Below are 20,145 nucleotides of genomic sequence, written 5' to 3' on the forward strand. Positions count from 1 at the left end.
GGAGTCCAGGACAGCACTTGGCTTTGAGCACAGCGGCGAGGAGCCCGCTCCTGGCAGCAGGCGCAGCCCGCATGGGGTCCTGGATGCCTGGGCAGAGCAAATGCTGAGCTGCTCTGGTGGAAGGATGGTGCTGGTGCTGGAACCAACAGGTCTAACCTAGCCAGGAGCAGCCTGCGGGTGAGAGCTGAGAGGTTTGGGGTTGCCAGTGGTTGTTCCCAAATCTCGCTCCGAGCCATGGGCAGGAGAGGATGGGGTCTAATTACTTCTGAAACACAGCGTAACCAGCTCCATGAAAGGGAGGGAAGGGCTGAGGGCTGAACTCAGTGCTAGAGAAAGTCCCGGTGTTTTTATTTTTACCACCAATACTTTTTAATGATGTTTCTCCAACCACAGGGATACAGGTATGTAATTTTTTCATGAAGTCTTATGCTGTTTGTGGACAGGAAAATATACTATTTGATCCATAACCTCACAGACGCAAAGGGACCTGGGTCCTTTGTTTTCATTATTTATTTTGGCACAGAGGGCCCTCTGTATGAACCAAAACTCAGAATTAAAACCTTAACAGCTTGAATCCACTGTACATATGGTCCAAAAGGAAACTTATACTGTAGGCAAGTGGGAAACCTATTTCTCATTGAGAGTATATAAACTCCTCTCTCAGCCAATTGATGGTAAGTGATGTATAAAGAAATTACTATATGTATATTTAACAATAATCTAGAATGTCTATTGTTTGAAATGGCAGGGTAAGGATGATCTGTTGCTTACGGTCTGCTTTTATCCATGCATAATGGGAAATACATTATACTGGAAAAGAGAACTTGCTTTCCTTTATAGACTTAGAGTTTCTTCTATGATGTGGCTTCCTTTGGCTCCCACAGGTGGTCACCTGTTTGGCCATGGCCCCTTTTCGTTCCAGATGTGATACAGATGAGATATTCTGGCCAGTAGCTGGCTTTTCATCCAATTGCACTTCCACTGGCATAGATGAAGTTCATTCATTCCATATTCCATTCATTCCATAGCCCTTCGAACAGCTAATGCTGCCACACTTGAATAAGGGGGAATGCTCTGTGCCATAAAGGTGGAAACAAGCAGCCAGGTAGATGCTGGGGATACCATCAGCCAAAATATTGCTGCTGAAGTCTTCATCTTAGGAAAACACAGCCTGGCCCATCAGCTGTCGAACCGGTGATTCCTGAATCCAGTTCATCATTTTCATTTGAGCTAGGGCTTAGCTTTCACAAAGGTGTTCAGTCATGGTTTTAAGGACTCCGAATGACAGATCAGCCGCCATGTCCCTAGGCAAGCCATTCCGGTGATTAATTACCTCCACTGTTAAAAATGTGCACCTCATTACCAACCTGCATTTGAAATTCAAAGTTGTTCCAGCATTAGAGAGGCTTATTGAAACACCAATCTAAATAAATACATGGGATCCTGCACATTCAGATCTAAATTTAAAAAGGAAAGGCAGGCAGGCAGAAAGAGGGGAGAGTGATTGATTTCCAAGGTGATATTTGTTCCTTTTCTTTTAGCAGAAGTCCATAAAAGTCTATAGTTTTCCCTATAATTGTCAGATACAATCAATAGAATATATTGGCTGTTTCAAGAAAGGTTATAAATCTTCACTAAATTATATAGGTTTCACCCACAGCAAACTTGGAGAATGTAACTAAATTTCTAGGGAACTACACTGTCTTGGTCACTATTTAATCCTTTAGGACTTTCCCTGTAAGAGATATAGGCTTGTACTCAGCAGTTTGTCAACCAAACAATTGCACAGCCTTCATAAATAGTAGTTTTTGTTACTTTTATAGATTTCTCATCTTCTTTACTTTCATCGTGTTATGTCAGTTTATGTATTCCAAAAGAAATTCAATTTATTTGAAATACAGTAGGGTAAAAAAGAAAGGGTCAGATGCCTTCGAAATGACACTTCAAAATGAAATGTAGAGCAGAGAGCAGAGTGGGTAGGCTCAGGAGATTAGGTGTACGATCAGGATTATTTTTAACAAGATCAAGTGGCTGAAAGTTGGAGTCAGAAAAGCTTCTCTTGGAAATAAGATGCGCGGTTTTTAACGGCTACAGTGATGAAGCACTGGGAGAGATCCCCACTAAGGATGTAGGACATGCTCGCTGCTCAGCATCAAAAATGTTAGATGTCTGTGTGAAATGTCTGTGCCCTAGTTCAGCCTCGGGTTAATAAGCTCCACACAGGGGTCAGTGGGTGAGATATTGTACCTATATCATTCTTGTATTAGTCCATTTCAGGCTAAAAAGCCATTAAAAGAACCTTTCCTTTCTTGTAATCCAACTCAGAGCCGTCCGCGTTCTGTAACGGCTGAAATGCTCATATTTTGAACAAGTGCTGGCTGGCACCGGCCATTCAGAGCATGACGAGTGTTCCCTGTGCAGGGTGATGCTCAGCTGCCTCGTGCTGATGGAGAAGCTGCTCTCATCAGATTTGTCTCTGTTTCTCTCCTCAGCTTTGCAGCCCAACCTCCTCTCCTTCCCTCAGCAACAGGGCAGCCTCCTCCTCTCCCAGCCGGGACCCAGCCTGGCGTCACAGGTAACTTGCCCCAATGTCCAGTCCCACCCTGAGAAGCGCCAGTCTACAAGAGCGCCGCTTCATGAAGGGCAAACGGCAGAGAAAATGGTGTGCTTTTCTATTGTCGTGACTCCGTGCACCTGTTCTGTTGTTTCAACAGGCTGTGGGCCGTTCTGGACTCCCTGGCTCATCGGTTGAACCCCATCTGGATGTACCCCAGCATTTGCAAGTGGCGAAGCACCTAACTCCATCTGGAGCATCTGAGGAGCCCAGTGACCTGGAGGAGCTGGAAAAGTTTGCTAAGACTTTCAAACAAAGGCGAATCAAACTGGGGTTCACGCAGGTGAGCGGCCTCATCAATGGGAAGGGGGTGTCACTTGCGATGTGGACATGTTGGGCTGGGGCAGTTTGTGGCAGAGTAGTGGACTGAGGAAGATCTGGATTAGATACAGTTTGGATTCCTTTGGAGCATCCCCTTCCAAACACATGAAGAGACAAATCTTTCTTAATACTTCATTACCACGACCTCATTACCCACTCCTGCAATACACAAAGGCTTGGGGGTGTGGGGCAGACTCCTGTGGCAAGAGAAGTTGCTTTCTCTGGCATGCAGGTCATGGGAACCAGGCTGCACCTATTCTGGAAGCAGCCTGGGAGGTGGTCGAGCAGCAGGAAGCTCTCATGTTGTGATGTGGATCTTCTGTGGCAGGGTGACGTTGGACTTGCCATGGGGAAGCTCTACGGCAATGATTTCAGCCAGACAACCATCTCCCGCTTCGAGGCTCTCAACCTGAGCTTTAAGAACATGTGCAAGCTCAAACCTCTGCTGGAGAAGTGGCTGAGTGATGCAGGTAGGTGACATTACATGCCCCCAGTCTTGGCCAGGACAAGAGGATCCATCCAGGAACCTCCTCTATAAGCCAGGAAAATGGGAGCTGGAGCTAAAACCTCGTAGACCTGTGGCTGGGCTGGGCTGTGGGTCACACAGCAGGCTGCACAGCAGCCTAGATATCAAACCACATCTGTCCTTTCTCTCTGGCAATGTAAGTTTATATTCACATTGCGGTTTGGTGTCTGGGGCAGCCCTTTCTGCTCTGCTGCATGGGCTGGTCCATTCAGTCCCTCCTTGTGTAAACAGGAAAGAGCAGGAAAGGACTCATTCTAAAGTGCCCAGAGATCAGCCCTGAGCAGTCATTAGAAAATGTGTGGTCCCCATCAGAGCAGGCTGGATATCAAGCTGGAAAAGGGAAAAACAGCGTGTTGATGAAAGTTTTAGCACCTGTATCTCCTTCCTGATTCAGACAATTGATGGATTTGCTACTGTTTGTGCAGTTTTAATCATCATCAGAGGAAGGATCCACAATGTAGGAACACTTTTACTTATATTAGGAGATGCCACAGGTCCTAAAGAGGATCTAGAAATGAAAATAACTCATCATCTTCTTGAATATCTCTTTTCCACTCCCTCTTTCCCCAGAATCCGCTCCTTTGGACTCTTCCATGAGCACTCCCAACTCCTACCCCTCAGTGAATGAGATGTTTGGACGGAAAAGAAAGAAGCGGACCAGCATTGAGACCAACATTCGCTCCACGCTGGAGAAAAGATTTCAAGATGTGAGGGGAAATCTTTCAATGTGTTGTGAGCTCTCCCCAGGTTTGGCATTTCCTAGGTCACGGCAGCACTGAGCCCTCGAAAAAGGGGATCTCTTTGTTTTGGTAGCAAGTTAGAAAATGCTCCAAGGGGTTACCAGGAAAAGTGTCGAAGACTAAGAAATCAGCCAAAAATTTCCTTGATAAATGCTGTTTTAAAGTAATAATGATTTCTTCACTACACCTCCATGTTGTTGTCCACTGCTCAGTGCCCTCGTCAGAGCTGATCTGTACCTGCCTCTTCTTTTTGGGAGGTATATGTCACAGGAACAGATTCCCCATTAAGCAGGTCTTGTGAGACCAAAGAACTTGCTGCTCCACATATCGCTGCTAAATCATTTCTAGAAGTGGAGCCTTTTACTTCACAAGATTTTCAAGAAAAATCGCTACAGAGAGCAAGCAGAGCTTTAAATCAGTAGGACTAACTTGTCCCTTGAAGATTTCTCACCAAACATGGTTTTTATCAGCCCCCATTTATTTGCTCTCTCCCTCGCACCTGATCATATAAAAATTTCCTCCTAAGGCTGCTAATGAGAACAAAAGACAATCATTGTCAGGTCATTGTGGGCACCTCATTTTTAGCTAGTATGAGTCATTCCTTGTAATGGGAAAAATGTCTTGGCATCTCTGTGCTGGGTATTTTTGACCCTCAAGTCTCCAACTCAGATCAGACCCCACAGAGCTTAATGCTCTCACGTGCATCAGAAAATAAGTGACTTGGAAGAAAGGACAGGTAGTATTATTTCGCTTCATAAATGAGGGATGGAGGAACAAAGAGAAGAAATGGCTTTTCTGAGATTGTGTAGGTGGGTGCAGAAACGGCACTCGGAGCTCATGTGTTCTGTGGAGCGATAAGAGGACCACCAGCTTCCCCCCGAGCGATGATTCAGGGTGCTGTTAAGATCAAAGAGAGAGGTGCTTTATGCAATAACAGGTCCAGGTACTGTGACTCATCTCCAACTGAGTCCATGAGACTTGATGTTGAATCAGAGGCGCTTTCTGGTTCGCAGAACATAATCTCTCACCCAAATATTTATTCTTTGTCTTAGAGGCAAGTTTTCTCCCCCCTGCAGTTTACAGCCAACCCCACCCTTGCCCTCTGCCTTTCCAGCAGCAGGAGAATTTATCGATGCTGTAAATTACAGCTTTTGGGGGCTTTCTTTAACCTCCTGCCTTTTCTTAGCAGAACCCCAAGCCCAGCTCAGAGGAGATATCCTTGATAGCAGAACAGCTCTCCATGGAAAAGGAGGTGGTTCGGGTCTGGTTCTGCAACCGGCGCCAGAAGGAAAAGCGGATCAGCTGCCCGATGCCATCCCCCATCAAATCACCTATCTACAACTCCAGATTGGTGAGACACTTTGAATTAAGGAGTTCCACATGCTGTCCCAAACAAGAAGGGGAAAAAGGTGGGAGGATACTGCAGGGTTTGCTGGAAAATGAAGCAGGGCAGGACATCTCATTGCTGTAATGTAGGGACTTGTGTGCACAACCCACCCCACGGTTCGGTGGGAGCTGCACCTGCAGAGGTGTGCAGGGAGGCAGCTGGACTGGCCAGGGATCTTGTATATGCACAACATCCCAACTTGAATGGAATCTCACACCTGCACTTACAGAGCTTTTTATTTGATTAATAAAAACAATAGAAAGAAAAGACATGCTTCCTAGAAGGTACAGCTCAGCTAAACTGAAGGATACTTTATCCAAACAGTGATGTTATCCCAAAATTTTTCACCCTGAGACTGGCAAATGAAAGCTTTCTAAAGTTAATGAAGGAGGAATCGGTATTCCATGGAATGAGAATTACATACACTCATGCCAGTTTGGTTGTTAACTCTGAAACCTAATGGCACCCCATTTACATATCAGTTTGTTGTTTGACATCTGTGCAGAAATGTGGAATACACTTCAGTAGCACGAATAGAAAAGTGGCAGGAGCCTCCCTGCAGTGTTGTTAGTGCTGGAGCACAAGTGAGTGGAAGGGAGAGCGCATATTAGCAAGCAATATTTTATCTTGAAATCTTCTGGGTTTTGGAATCATCCATCAGAAGGCAGGAAAATATCACAGGGAGCTCAGTCATTGCGCAACACATTTGGTCTTCAGTCACAAACTCAGAATGCTTTTGCAAGCTGTGAATTTTTAAAGTAGTAGCTTTGGTGAATAGTTTTCCTGTGAATGAATTGTACAAAGTATGCCTTTGCTCATCAGTCGTTCTGAACAACGTGTTGCCTGTAGTTAAAGTATCATGGTTGAACAACAAATGCTCCAGGCTCGCTTTGACTGCAGCCACCAAATTACTCATTGTCACCTGAGAGTTCTCACCCATCGAGAACTCCCTGAAGGAAAAGGGATTATTTGTGCCCAAGACCAGAGCGAGCTGGGAAGTTTCTGACTAGTACCATCCAGTCTGAAACATCTGAAGGACAATGGCTCCTACCAAAGGGGTCTCTGGGCTTCCAGAAAGTTTGGCATGTGTTTGATAATTTCAGGCTTTTCCATAGCTGATCCATACATTTAGACCTGCGTAGAGAATGTCAGGCATATGTAATACTCATTCTGATTTTTTCACATGGCCCTGGATATGAGAATGGTGCTTCCACGGTAGAGTATGAGTAGAAATGTCTGTGGGACCCTCAGATGTAGATAAGCAGTCTACCTGGGAGCCAGCACACTGCAAAGGGGATGTGAAGAATGGCATTTTGTGACCTATACCCTCACAGTGACAACTGCTAACCATTTGCTTCTGTTTCTCTCCAGGTCTCTACCTCAGGGTCCTTGGGGCCCCTCTCGGTCAATCCGGTGCATAGCACCATGCCTGGGACTGGTAAGCCCTGAGAAACCCACCTCGCTCACCATTCCTCCCCTCCTTCCTCTCCCCTTGCTCTCTATTTGGTTTCTAGCTCACATTTGCAGGCCACTCTTAGTAAGATCCTTGGGTTCAGCCAGAGAAAGTATCCCCATGTAACTAGTGTACAAGGGATAAGAGCAGCAGAGTCTTTCTCTTGGCTGGAACAAAGACTTCTTGGACACGGTAACATTCCTAGGATAATCCTAGGCAAATTTTACTGGGGTGTTCAGGTTTGGGAGCCAGGCACACCTGGAAGGAAAACAAGAGGAGCGCTTGGGGGTAGGTTACTGTGTTTCTTCAGCAGAACACTGTCAGATCTCCTTTGAGCAGTGTGGTTCACATGGATAGAAACCAAGCGGTACAGAGAGAGCAGCCCTGGAGACCCCATCCTTCTCTGGGGCTGGGGCACAGATCCTGCCTTGCTGCTGCAGGGCAGACAGGGAATCAGATGAACGACAGGATAGGGACAAGACGGTGGAAGCATCCGGGCTTGGGCTGTCCTAGGCAGGAAAAGGGAGATCCCAGCCTTACTGTGCTTTCTCTGCTGTGCAGTAACATCATCGTGTTCCCCAGGGAACTCCAGCAGGCCCTCGTCCCCTGGCAGTGCACTCCATGCCAGCAGCCCCAGCACAGCCCAGAGCAACTCCAAAGCTGCAATGAACTCGTCCGGTTTCAACTCTTCAGGGTAAGGCAGTGGGACCCACGGGTCATTCCTTGGCAAGGGCATCGGAGGGTTTGGGAGAAAAGCAATGGGACCTTGGAGACTCCAGCCACGTGGACCTACATGGTGGCATGTTCTTAAATGAAGATTCTTGAGATATGGTTATTTTTCTGCTTGAAGACAAACTGCAAATCAAGTTTTGCCTGAAAAACTCTAATGGTCAAACAAAGGGAAAACAAAGCATTCCAACCAAAAGCCTGAATAGAAACACTGGCCATAAGGACTGTCCTAAAATGACTCCTTGTGTGCAGGAAGCAGAGGAAGGCTTGTTCTGCTGTTTCTGCTTGGGTAACCCCCTCCACAGCCAGTTTGCTCTCCCGCAGCGCCACCCAGAGAGCTCTGCTGCAGAGTAACTGTTCCTCCGTGGCACACGAAACCAGAACAAGGATTTTTCTCTGCCTTGCCTTTAGAGGCTACAAAAGCGTTAAGGCACACTCACGGGCTCAGAGCCCTTATGGTCATTTTGCTGAACACGCCTCTGCCACAGCCCGTGCCTCTGCATGTGTACTTTGTGCTGCCCATTGCACACCGCATCAAGGATGCTGTGTTAGTAGGAAGGCAACAGAGAGCAGAGGGCGTTACCCGGAGCTGCCGGCTTTTCTGAGTCACAGCTCATCCTGTGCTGGGAATCAGACCTTCTCTTACGTGGAGGAAGCCCAGCAGCCAGGTAATTCGCGAAGTCACAGGCACGATGTTGCTTGGAAAAACAGGGTTTGCTATGAGCTTTGTATAGCAGCAAATGATCATTTGCTGGCTGCCAAGTCAGAGTAAGGTTACCAATGAAATAATAATGATTTTTATTTCAAGGGAAACTGTTAACAACATGGCAATTGTAGCTCTTATTCCCGGTGTTTCAAACAGATCCTGGTACCGATGGAATCAACCTACCTACCTCCACTGAGATGACTACTCCGTCATGTGTAAAAGGAGCTCTGACTTCTAGCTATGGACCAACTTCTTTAGGAAAAATGCTTGGAGCAACATCTGGCGTCCCAGTGCCTTCAAAATGCTGCCAAATGAAGGTCTTGTTTAAGGGAACCCATAGCAGCAGAACTGTCTGGGGACTCAAACTGCAACTGACTTTCCCCAAGGATTCTCAACGCCAACAGTGACATTATAACACTCTTCCAGGCCTTCACTTCAAGAATGAGCCCTTGCTTAGCACTATTAGCATGAAACACTGCCCTCTGCTTGCAAATCTCTGCATTCACCCCGGATTGCCTGGCAATCCCTCATCTGGAAGGATTTCTATGTCAGGACCCACTTTTCCCCTCACTCATTTCAGAGCTTCCCGTAAAGAAGGGTCTGTCATGCTGTTACTGTCACGCACATACCATAAACCCCCAAACTGAGCCGAGGGTACCCAGTTCATTTCACCAGAGACCTGTGTCTAGATGTGAGCCTTGGTTTCCAACAGACTTCCAAGGCCAATAGCACTGTACTTCATCCACCACCAAACTTGCTTTGCTTTGAGCTGTTCTGCTCTGTTTCTAAATGTGCCTTTTGTTTTGTTTTGTTTTTAATTAAGTATTTTAGAGCCTTCTTATTTTTTCCTTTAAAAAATTGTTGTCTTTTGCAAAATTTGTGTCGAGGTCTTGTTATTGCTCACAGCTGCCTTTACTGCCCCACTGGAGGATGTCACTGCTTGAAAACCTTGGGCAAGCTTCTGACTCCATTGAACACAAAAGCAGTTTGTGTTGATTTGATGGGACAAGGATTAGCCTTGACCTTCCCTTCTTTCCTTTGCTCATCCATCGGGTTTTATCAGATACCAAACAAAACCAGCCTCTCGTAGAGGTGTGCATGTGTTCTGGTCTTTCACGAATTGTAAGTGATGTAGTTCACCTGTTCTCGGCAGCGTGCTTTGCTGTTCCTGGGGGGACAAGTTGTATTGCTCAGGTGTGAATCTCGAGGATTTCACAAGATGCCAAAGTGTAGGAAACTTCAACTTTCACAGCATATCATCAGGGAAACTGTTATTACTTTGAAACTCTCCACTTGAAGAGACACAGAGATTTGATTTTCTTAAAGTAGCCTTGAGTAATACGAAGTCCTGGTCAGGTTGTCTATGGGTACAAGTGATTAATTCAGTGGAACTAGAGTAAATGAGTAGCTGGTTCACAGATTGTAAATAGACATTTCTGAGTAGCAGTCTCTTTTTCTGATGGCCTTTTTTTTTTTTTTTTTAAGGTAAATGTGAGGGGGGTTTTTTTTAAAAAAAAAAAAAAAGTAAAAATTATTCTTTGTCACTTCTGGGGGAAAAAAATATATTTGATCCATTGTTTCTTGTCCTACTTATCCAGTCCTGTGTGATGAATTATTGCCTAGAGAGAGTCTGTGAACCTTAGAGCTTCTCAGCTACCTTCACACACAGTATTGAGTGGAAAAGTCTTGCAACGTGCAAGCAGCGTGCAAACCCTGCAGTGTGCAAACCTCTGCAGCGTGCCAACACACTACAGCGTGCAAAACAAGTCTTGCACTGGGCTAAAGTCTTACCACATGCAAACCCCTGTAATGTGCAAATGCTCTGCAAGGTGCAAGTGCCCCATGGTGTGCAAAAGCATTGCAAGGTGCAGAAGCCCTGCAATGTGCACAAGTCTTGCAACATCCAAATGTCCCACAACGTGCAAAGCCCCGTGGTGCACACACATGTGCACAGCAGCAGGTACCTTCTGACACTTGTGAGATGACCAGACATAGAACCACATGCCCCAAAGAGCAAGCTGAGAGTGTTGGTAAAATTTACATTTTTAAAACTGGCACGAACAATACAGAACTGAAGCACAAGCTCTTTGCAACTGCCCTGGTGGTAGTAAATGTCACCAGTTCCACCTCCAGGGTTGTGTAAACTGCTGCAACTGGCTGAGCTCCACCAAAGTGACTCCTATACACTTAGAGGCAGCTGCTCCTAAATCATTAAACGTGGCTGAAGCAACAGCAATGCCTGTGATGGGATTTTATTGTGCCTGGTTCTAGCCAGCTAAGCACCTCATCCTTGGGCTCCCAATCCCTTCCAAAACTCCACTGTTTTGGCTTGGGGAAGCTGTGCTACCGAATCCCAGGCACAGGCTGTCACCACAACCGCTGCACAGGGCAGATTCTGGAGCCCTGTGTCCCCATACAGAACCGGGATACTGAAGAAGTCGAAGCCAGGCGCTAGGGACACGGAGAATCCGAGAGGGCGGCGAGCAGCGCTACACGCGGGCAGGGCCACGCGTGTCTCCCGAATGCTCTGCTCTCCGCGGGGGCTCCCCGGGCCCGGGATGCCCTGCGGCCTGGGGGCAGACACGAGGGCCGAGCTCCCACGGCCCCACGCCGATCCCGCCGCTGCGCGTCGCTGCCCCGAAGCCCCCCGCCGCCATCACTTGGCGGCTCCGCCCCGCCGCCCGCCCGCCGCGCTTTACGGCAGCGCGGCAGTGTCGCGCGCGGCCGTGCGGCGCCGTGCCCGGACGGAGGTCACCGAGCGGCGGCGGCGGGGCCGCGGCTCCGGCTCTGGCTCCAGCATGTGGCGGGTGTTGGCACGACGCGTAGCCCGGGGGGCGGCGGGAGCTCCCGCTCCGGTGCGGAGCTGCCGAGCGTTCAGTGCCGCTAGGGCCGGCCGCGGAGCGGCGGGGGGTGTCGGGGCTGTGCCGTTGGGCCGCGGCCCAGCGTGGAACGGCCCCCTGGCGCGGCCTGGCGGGCTCCTGCAGCCTGCTGCCTGGCCCCGGCTCGTCCCGTGCCGCTGCTGCAGTCTCCCCGCACACCAGAAGGTGAGAGGCTCGCCCCTGTCCCCCACCCCTTGCAGTCCGGGTGCCCCCGTAAGCCCTGCTGCTGGTGCCCCTAGAGCCACTGGGATGTCGTCCCCTCCTCCGCCTCAGGGCAGCGCCTTCCCTCTCTGTAGTCGGGTCTTGCTTCCCCTCGCTGGGCAGCTCAATTTACACCTGGGAACTGCAGTTCTTCTCTGCCCACTCCTGCGGTTCTAATACACTTGTTGCCACCCCGCTCCAAGCCCCTGTACCACCTCCTTCACCACTAGACCTTTTATCCTCTCGGTCCCCTGGTGTAGCTGCTCCCTTTCTTGGTCAGCCCCATCTTGGCACCACAGTATCGGTTGTACTCTGGAATCTCACCAGCGGGTCGGAGGCAGTCCTGACGTGCTGAGGATCTGCAGACAGGCCCTTCTTTCCGCCCACTGTCCCAGCTTGTGCTGAGGATCTGTCTGAGCTGCACATGTGGGATTCCTGCTCTCAGGGTTGTCTGGGTTGTAATATTGCTCTGTTCCTCACAGGTGGCCTTGCCAGCTCTGTCTCCCACAATGCAGATGGGCACCATTGCACGCTGGGAGAAGAAGGAGGGTGACAAGATCAATGAAGGGGATCTCATAGCAGAGGTATTTTGGGGGCACAGGCTGTGCTGTATTTCCAGTGAGCCGCATGTGCATCCTGGATTCTGTCCCTGGTTGCCCAGATCTTGGGTTTGAGATCATGGATCCCAACAGATGCTGTTGGGAACAAGTGGCTTACAGCCTTTCAAACCTGGTTGCTGCTTTTCTTTCTCAGCAGGAGCAGCACTTAAGCTGTTTGAGAGTGTATGTTCCTAGATTCGCAGCGTGACTTTTCCAGAACTGTGTGTGCCTTGACCCTACACTGTCAGACTGGAAGGCTCTGAGCTCACTGATCTTTTTCATTGCCATAACAATATTCTGTTTTCTCTCAAAGGTGGAGACAGACAAAGCAACGGTGGGATTTGAGAGCCTGGAGGAATGCTACTTGGCCAAGATCCTGGTGCCAGAAGGAACAAGAGATGTTCCTATTGGGGCCATAATATGTATCACAGTAGAAAAGTATGTATTTTGCTAACCCTGGAGTTTAATTTTCTTTGTTAGAGTTTCTTGGGTGCCCTGTGTGAAAGGCTCAGGGGCATCATCCGATTGGTTTTGCAGTTCCGTGTTCTTTTTTCTAGGCCTGAATATGTTGATGCCTTTAAAAATTATACTCTGGATTCCGCAGCATCTGCCCCCCCTGCAGCCGCAGTGCCTCCCCCTCCAGCTGCAGCTCCCTCACCACCAGCTCAGCCTTCTGCTCAGGCTCCAGGCAGTTCTTATCCTCCTCATATGCAGGTAGGAGAGCATTGCTGGTGATTTAAGGCTTGTTGCACTCTTTTTCTGTCCTTCGCATTTCTAGCTCTGGGGCACTTTGTCATAAATACCATCTGGTGTTGGAGGTTATTAGTTATAATTCAGGAGTGTGCGCCACTTCAATTGTTGCATGTTTAAAGCAAGTGTTTGGGGAGGCTCCAGAAAACGTTTTTCAATAACTTATTGTAGCATCCCAGCTGCTAGCAGAGGAGCGACTTGTCAGTTCTGCTGCAAAAAGACATTGTGCTAAGTGTGACCAGTCTCTGAAGGCCCTGCTTACATCTCGGAGCAGAACTCAAGTCTGTGATACTCTGATGAACACATCAGATGTGTTTGTGGGTGACTAATAATGAGTTGTATTTGTGGATAATCTTTTTACCTTGCTTAGGTATTGAAGTATTGCAGTTAGGGGGGTATTTCTGTGACATTCCTTTGAAAAAGAACATTTGAAATACCAAACCTCATTCCACAGATGATATATGTGGGAACTGATTTGTCTGAGACGTTATGCAAAGTCAGTAGTTGAACAAAGAATTAATTGAATGCTTTTTAATCTGACTTGTGCTTTAGCTACGAAACTTGCTTACTTCCCACTGCGTGCCCTCTCTGTCCAGTTTTGCTCTGGGGCTGTACTCACTCATGCTGTGCTTGTTGCATGTGCAAACCTGCAGCATCTTTGAGTGCTTATTGGAAGACAAGCCTGTATAGCTTTTAATGGGCCAAACTTCTTTGTTACAGAGTTACTTGCTTCAGTCTTCCTTTTAGCCTTGCAGGGAGCAGCCGCAAAACACTCCCAGTGTCATGGTGGTAATAATTATTTTGATACGTAGATTTCTTGCCCCTTGATTTTCCTTCCTTTCTTGCTTAGGCCTTGATAGAAGAAGCCAAACTAGCAATGTAGGACAATACTGTGCTTTGCTGTAGTGGAGCCATATCTAGGAGTGCATTAAAGACTGGCTACTTCTGTAGGTTGGCATCGTTTAGTCACGAATTAAAACTGTGCTTCTGTTCCTTTTGGATTACCAGCATCTGATTCTCTTGTATTCTCTGGCTTCACAGATCACTCTCCCTGCCCTGTCACCAACCATGACAATGGGCACAGTGCAGAGATGGGAGAAGAAGGTTGGAGAGAAACTGAATGAGGGAGACTTACTGGCAGAAATTGAGACAGATAAAGCCACAATAGGTGAGTCAATTCCAAAGCCAAGAATGGATGAGATCCCCTTAAAAGAGGAGGATCCAGAGTAGCCTCTGTACCAACTGTTTTCCTGGCTGCTCAGGATGTGAAGCTGTGGGGCAATTAAAACAAGTTTTGTTAACTTCTCATTCCATTGGAAAGCTAAATATTGGAGCTTCCAAAACAGTTCATCAGTTTCTTCATCAATCCTTCTTAGTAAATATACAGTGCATGGAGATGTTTCCCTGCTAGTTGCACTGAAAAGAATTCTCTTGCCTGCTAAATATAGGAGAGGGCTTTAGCTACCCAGGTCTTTAGAAGCAGCATTTACAGGAACACTTCAGCTGCATCAGCCACCAAACCGGTTTTGGTTTTTTCCTTTGCAGGCTTTGAAGTGCAGGAGGAAGGCTATTTGGCAAAAATCTTGGTACCCGAAGGAACAAGAGATGTGCCCTTAGGAACCGCTCTCTGCATCATTGTGGAGAAAGAATCTGATATTCCAGCCTTTGCTGACTACCAAGCTACTGCAGTAACTGACATGAAGCCACAAGCTCCTCCTCCTCCACCACCAGTAAGGACCATTCTTAGCCTGTGAGAGAAGTTATGGGACCATTAAGAGGTCTGACCTGTTCTGCTGGTTTGATAGTATGAAACCCTGTCTCCAACAATAATGTTTATGATTCTGGGAATGTAAGGTTAACACATGTGTTGGTGATAGGTGACCTAAGAAGTGATCCCTAGCTTGCCCTCCAAAAACTGGAGCAGATAGTAGTAATTCATGACAGTCCCTTCAACAGCTTAGTTGGCCTCCTTCCCAGAAGTTTCTGATTTAATTTCTGGCATTGGAAAACTCTGAATCTGAAAATTCTTTCAGAGCAGTGACTACTATTGGTATTCCCTTAACTGGTAGTTAGATGGCCCTGTTCTCTTACTGTACCTTCAAAGCTTTTGCTGAATGATCCTGAAGCTAATGGGTTTGATTCTTCTGTGAAGGTGACGGCAACTCCCGCTGCTGCTCCTCCTCCCCAGCCTGCTGTTCCTCCCACCCCAGCTGTCACCACAGCTGCACCACCTCCCCCGAAAGGAAGGGTTCTGGTTAGTCCGCTGGCAAAGAAAATGGCAGCAGAGAAAGGAATTGACCTTGCCCAGGTGAAAGGTAGGTTGCCCTTCTGCTTTCTTGCGCTCACTCTCAAGTGTCTGTCTCTAGGTGCGTAACTTGCCTATTCTTTTCTTTCCTCCCTGTCGGGAACATCCCGAGTACGCAGCTGCCCTCACCAGAGGTTAAGTGACTTTCTGTGTTGAATTAAACTGGCACCTTTAGAAGCAATGCCCTGTTGCAGATAATTGAAATCCTCTTATGTTTTTCTTTGACCCTTTTAGGTACTGGACCAGATGGCAGAATCACAAAGAAAGATATAGAGTCATTTGTGCCACCAAAGGTTGCTCCAGTGAGTAGGCTTGAGATCTCTAAGAATGGGTACTTTATTATAGTGATGGACATGCTGTGTAGAAATGCAATACTATATGGAACTGCTATTGCTGAGTTGGTTGAGTTATGATGCTCTGTGGGCTATGGTGACTCTTAGGTTGTAAAGCTTAACCTGTCAGAAACACAGATGAACTTTCTTACCTTACTTGTCCCTTTGGTAGTTCACCAAGAAAAAAAAATGTGCCTCCCAACCCTTCATTTGGTTGCTACATTGTTACAGAAGGTAACCTCATTGTTATGAGCTAAAAAGAGACAGAGTGAAAGCCAGATTTACAAACCAACCTCCTACTGTCACTGTTGCCACAAATCTGTTCTTATACCGTTCCTGGTCATTTACATGAAATGGTGCAAGTGTTGCTTTGTGTGCTGCTGGAATGGGTGCAGCTGAGGGCAGTTTCAGAGTGCATGCCGCTGCTGCATGGAAAAAACACGTCCTGCAGGACTTCCTGGTTTGGGAGCTTCATAGTGGTATGTATCAGTGCCACATTTCTACTGCATTTAATAATGAAATACAGGCTTAGAAAGAACCCAGTGGGTACTGAAGGGGTGAGACTAGAGAGTAGAAATATCTGCTGCTCTTAAGCAGGAGGCAGCTTAGCCTCAGCGCTTGTCCCACATACTGAATTAGTCTCTACAATTGATATTTGGTTAGTATTGTGAATTAAGCTGTGTTTCTCCGATTGCAGGCTCCAGCACTAGAGGCAGTTCCTTCAGCTGCTGCAGTTGCAGCAGCACCAGTGGGGACCTTCACAGACATCCCTATCAGCAACATTCGGAAGGTAAGAGGATTTTATTCCATTCCGAGATCATTGTTTGCAGTCATTAATTTTCTAAATGGCTTTCTTTTCATCGTTTCTGTTGTATACCTGCAGGTCATCGCTCAGCGGTTGTTACAGTCTAAACAAACAATACCTCACTACTACCTTTCCATTGATGTAAACATGGGAGACGTACTGGTGCTAAGGAAAGAACTCAATCAGGTAAAGCATTTAGGCACGCTGAGAATCTGTGTGTGGCGAAGGCTGCATTCTCTCGCAGATAATGTGTAAGAGACAAACTGATGCCTCAAATCTTTTTATTTACAGGAGGTCTCAGATAACATTAAGCTTTCTGTCAATGACTTCGTAATTAAAGCTGCTGCTCTGGCGTGCTTGAAGGTGCCTGAGGCAAATTCTTCGTGGATGGACACAGTTATTAGGCAGTAAGTTTATGGTACGGTCGAAGCCAGAAACTTTCTTTGTTCAGTACAGAGTTCATGGCAAAATAGCAGACCTGCTGGGATGTTGAGGAGGGAGGAGAACAGGTATAAGGCAGAGCTTGAGGGGCTTTTGTTAATGTGCTAAGAACTTTGCATCTAGGGCTAGTATGCAAGGTGAAATAACTGTCGCAAGATTGATACTAATTTAGAGTTGTTTGAACAGTTATGAAAATGGTTTTCTTTGTTATCTTGCTAGAGTCACTGGCATGTCCTTTGTGTCTTGCAGAAATCACGTAGTGGATGTTAGCGTTGCAGTCAGTACTCCTGCAGGGCTTATCACCCCTATTGTGTTTAATGCACATATAAAGGGCCTGGCTGCCATTAGTAAGGACGTGGTTTCTTTGGCAACTAAAGCCCGAGAAGGTAAACTTCAGCCTCATGAATTTCAGGTGAGAATTTCAGATTGCTGTTAAACATTGCTGCCCTTGACTTCTGTTCAGAAGCCCTGTTCAGAATGAGCAGAGCGTATTTGGTGATGTTTCAGCCATGTTCACTGATACTGCACATGAAACTGCTCTTGTGAATTTGACTATGAATGTCTTTTTCTTGTAGGGTGGTACTTTCACAATTTCCAATTTAGGAATGTATGGGATTAAGAATTTCTCTGCCATAATCAATCCACCTCAGGCCTGCATCCTTGCGGTTGGTTCCTCAGAGAAAAGGCTGGTGCCAGCTGATAATGAGAAAGGGTAAATATTCATCTGATTCTGCATATACTGAGCTGCTGAATTCAAGCTTTGCAATAGTGGCTGGTTTCCTAACACCTCTATTAGATTATAATGTAAAAAACACTGTTGGCATACTGCTTTTAGTACCTGCTGAAGAAGTACAGTGACATCTTGCATAAAAGGTTCACATGGGTGTTAAACGCAGTGACTGATGAATGATCTGCCACACATTTATTCCTGCAACTACTTAGCAAGTTAAGAAAAGGCTGTTTCTTTCCTGGAGCGATAGGGTAAAGCTGTGGAAATGTCTGGGGTGCACAACAGTTTAGGCACCTGTTTGTCTTTAACAACTTGCATAAATTTGCATTTAAGGCAGACCTAAAGCATGGATTATAGCTCAGGTGTCCTGTACATAGCATCACCGTCCTCGAAGCTTGAACTAGCATAGACCCAGGAGAACGTTTAGGATTATTTAAACTCGTTAACAGTCCTGGGTATCTGTCACAGACACACGGGGAAACTGGAGGTTACTGGGTAAAACGGCTCTTTTTCTTTGATCATGTGGGGCTGTTCTTGTGATACAAAGAAAGATGAGCTTCCTGTTCTATAGAGAACATACAGATGCGTTCTTAACTGTAGAAAAGGAATGAATATGATCTGCTCTCAGTGTAATCTTTTTTAGAAGTGCACAGGGAGAAACAGCTGTTTCCAAGCACCCACAGCTATTCCTGGTTCTCTGATAAAAGCTATTTTGCGTTGCTGGTGGCACTGACTTGGCACCGACTCGCAGAGGACTCTGTTTAACCGTTTTTCTTTGTCCTTTCAGATTCGATGTGGCCAGCGTGATGTCCGTGACGCTCAGCTGTGACCATCGCGTTGTTGATGGCGCGGTTGGCGCACAGTGGCTTGCTGAATTCAAGAAATTCCTTGAAAATCCAGTAACTATGCTGCTATAATTTAACCATGCAAGTAAACTTTTCCTGGGTCACACTGTTTTGTTTTAAACAAGCTATTTAGACTTCAGTGTTCAGACTTGTTCAAAGAGTTCCTTTTTTATTTTAAATCTGTATTATAATATCTGGTAATGTTATTACCAGTCTGTACAGAAAAAGTTTGCAAAAGTGCTTTTCAGAGCAATATTACAGCTATACTGTATTTTTATACAGTTAGTTAACTTGCAAACTCTTCCAAAACAGCATTAGGCATCCCAGATTTAAAAATGATCCAGACAGTACTGGCAATACTGGCAATAATGCCATTACTGCCATCTTCTTCTAAACCAGGGTGAATAGGGGGGTGCATACCAAGCAATTTCATGACCTTAGCGTTCTCAGAAATTTGAGTTAGGAACATCTCTTCACAAGAGCTCCGATGAGATGGTAACCGAAACACACAGGTTAGCAGAAGGTGAATTCCCCTTTTATCCTGTTCTCCTGCTGGGGCGGGCAAGTGTTACAGATGCACTAAGGGACTGAAGTGCCTGGGAATAGTTTCTCAAAGGCCAAGTGCCAGCGTTCCACATCTCTCTTGGAATTTGGCACCGCTCTGGACCTTCTCAGCTATGTGATCCCTTTTGAGCACTTTAAGGTGAAAGAGCACTGGTAACTGTGGGGTCACAGCTCTCAGATACCACAGGGAATGTGCTGTCTTCTCGTTGACTTTTCGCTTCCATGTGCTTTTTGTATGAGAACTCTTAATGAGAACTCTTTAATTTTTGTATGAAAACTCTTTAATTGCTATTCCTCTTGCTAAGTTAATATCAGACTATAATGCCACGGGGGTAACTGCTTTGCAGAATGTTCAGGAGAATCTGCATGTTGGAACCCAGTATAGGCAAGTCACACGTGCTAATAATCCCATCAGTGGATATTGATCATGTGGTGACTCGAGTGTTGGGAATACTTCAAGCATTCTAGCATAGGAAGCTCTGAGTTAATCACTGGTACCGTGGTTCTTCCCTGAATCATCTATGTTGTTCCAGGCTCAGTAAGCTGCAGAATCCATGTCTATGTTCTATGTGAAATGCTTTAATAGTTTGTTGGACTTGTGTCCAGTTACCCCAGTCTTTGTATCCTGAAAGGGGAGCAGTGCTGAACATTCATAAATTCCACTTTTCGCATGGACATGTTGATGTAAAAAGGATGACTGTATAGTAATTACAAAGTGACCGGGAGAATTGAGGGGGGAGAAGTTTGAAAAACAAGACAAATTGAAAGCTGATGTGTTATTCTGTATATTGCATTAAGTACCGTCTCCTGTAAAGTTCTACAAAATTCACTAAAGATATTGAAAGAAAATACTGTGGAAATTAAATATTTTTGTGGGAACTATTTAATGTCTGGTTGCTGCGATACCTGGTTTTCATGCCTGGCTTAAGCAAAAAAGTTCGTTAAGGTTTTGTTTTTTCTTTAATGATCTAAAATATCTTGGTTCCAGACTTGCTCTAGTGAACCTGTATTCTATTAAATGTTTGGAATTGACAACTACTAAACCAAGTTCCAGTGCTTTTCTATGGTGCGTGGCTTACTGTACTGCTGTAGCACAGAGCTGTTCAGCCTGTCAGTCTGATAGCGAAACTCACCCTATTAACCTCAAATTGGGATCGGAGATGTTCCAAAACGATACATGCTTTATTAATGTCATGCAACAGTGAGCATTAATCTTCC

General features: G+C 46.3%; 2 protein-coding genes across 2 annotated transcripts in view; both read left to right on the forward strand.

The window, feature by feature from the left end:
• POU2F3 (POU class 2 homeobox 3) overlaps window positions 1-9,303 on the forward strand; it is a 38,756-nt gene extending 29,453 nt beyond the window's left edge. Inside the window, exons 7-14 of the mRNA XM_065855744.2 lie at window positions 2,493-2,575; window positions 2,715-2,897; window positions 3,264-3,405; window positions 4,032-4,168; window positions 5,391-5,552; window positions 6,960-7,026; window positions 7,603-7,735; window positions 8,633-9,303. Coding sequence (XP_065711816.1) covers window positions 2,493-2,575; window positions 2,715-2,897; window positions 3,264-3,405; window positions 4,032-4,168; window positions 5,391-5,552; window positions 6,960-7,026; window positions 7,603-7,735; window positions 8,633-8,672 — 947 coding nt within the window. The 3' untranslated portion in view covers window positions 8,673-9,303. The remainder of the gene's footprint in view (window positions 1-2,492; window positions 2,576-2,714; window positions 2,898-3,263; window positions 3,406-4,031; window positions 4,169-5,390; window positions 5,553-6,959; window positions 7,027-7,602; window positions 7,736-8,632) is intronic.
• A 1,892-nt stretch (window positions 9,304-11,195) lies between these two features.
• DLAT (dihydrolipoamide S-acetyltransferase) lies at window positions 11,196-19,970 on the forward strand. The gene is made up of 14 exons (XM_065855656.2): window positions 11,196-11,520; window positions 12,039-12,140; window positions 12,469-12,593; window positions 12,713-12,869; window positions 13,947-14,073; window positions 14,451-14,635; window positions 15,058-15,220; window positions 15,445-15,512; window positions 16,240-16,332; window positions 16,426-16,533; window positions 16,639-16,754; window positions 17,038-17,200; window positions 17,364-17,500; window positions 18,306-19,970. The coding sequence occupies exons 1-14, from the start codon at window positions 11,275-11,277 to the stop codon at window positions 18,433-18,435; spliced, it is 1,920 nt and encodes a 639-aa protein (XP_065711728.1). The 5' UTR covers window positions 11,196-11,274; the 3' UTR covers window positions 18,436-19,970.
• The last annotated feature ends 175 nt before the right edge of the window (window positions 19,971-20,145 follow it).

The sequence above is a fragment of the Patagioenas fasciata genome, chromosome 24 (genome assembly GCF_037038585.1).
Source record: "Patagioenas fasciata isolate bPatFas1 chromosome 24, bPatFas1.hap1, whole genome shotgun sequence".
NCBI lineage: Eukaryota > Metazoa > Chordata > Aves > Columbiformes > Columbidae > Patagioenas > Patagioenas fasciata.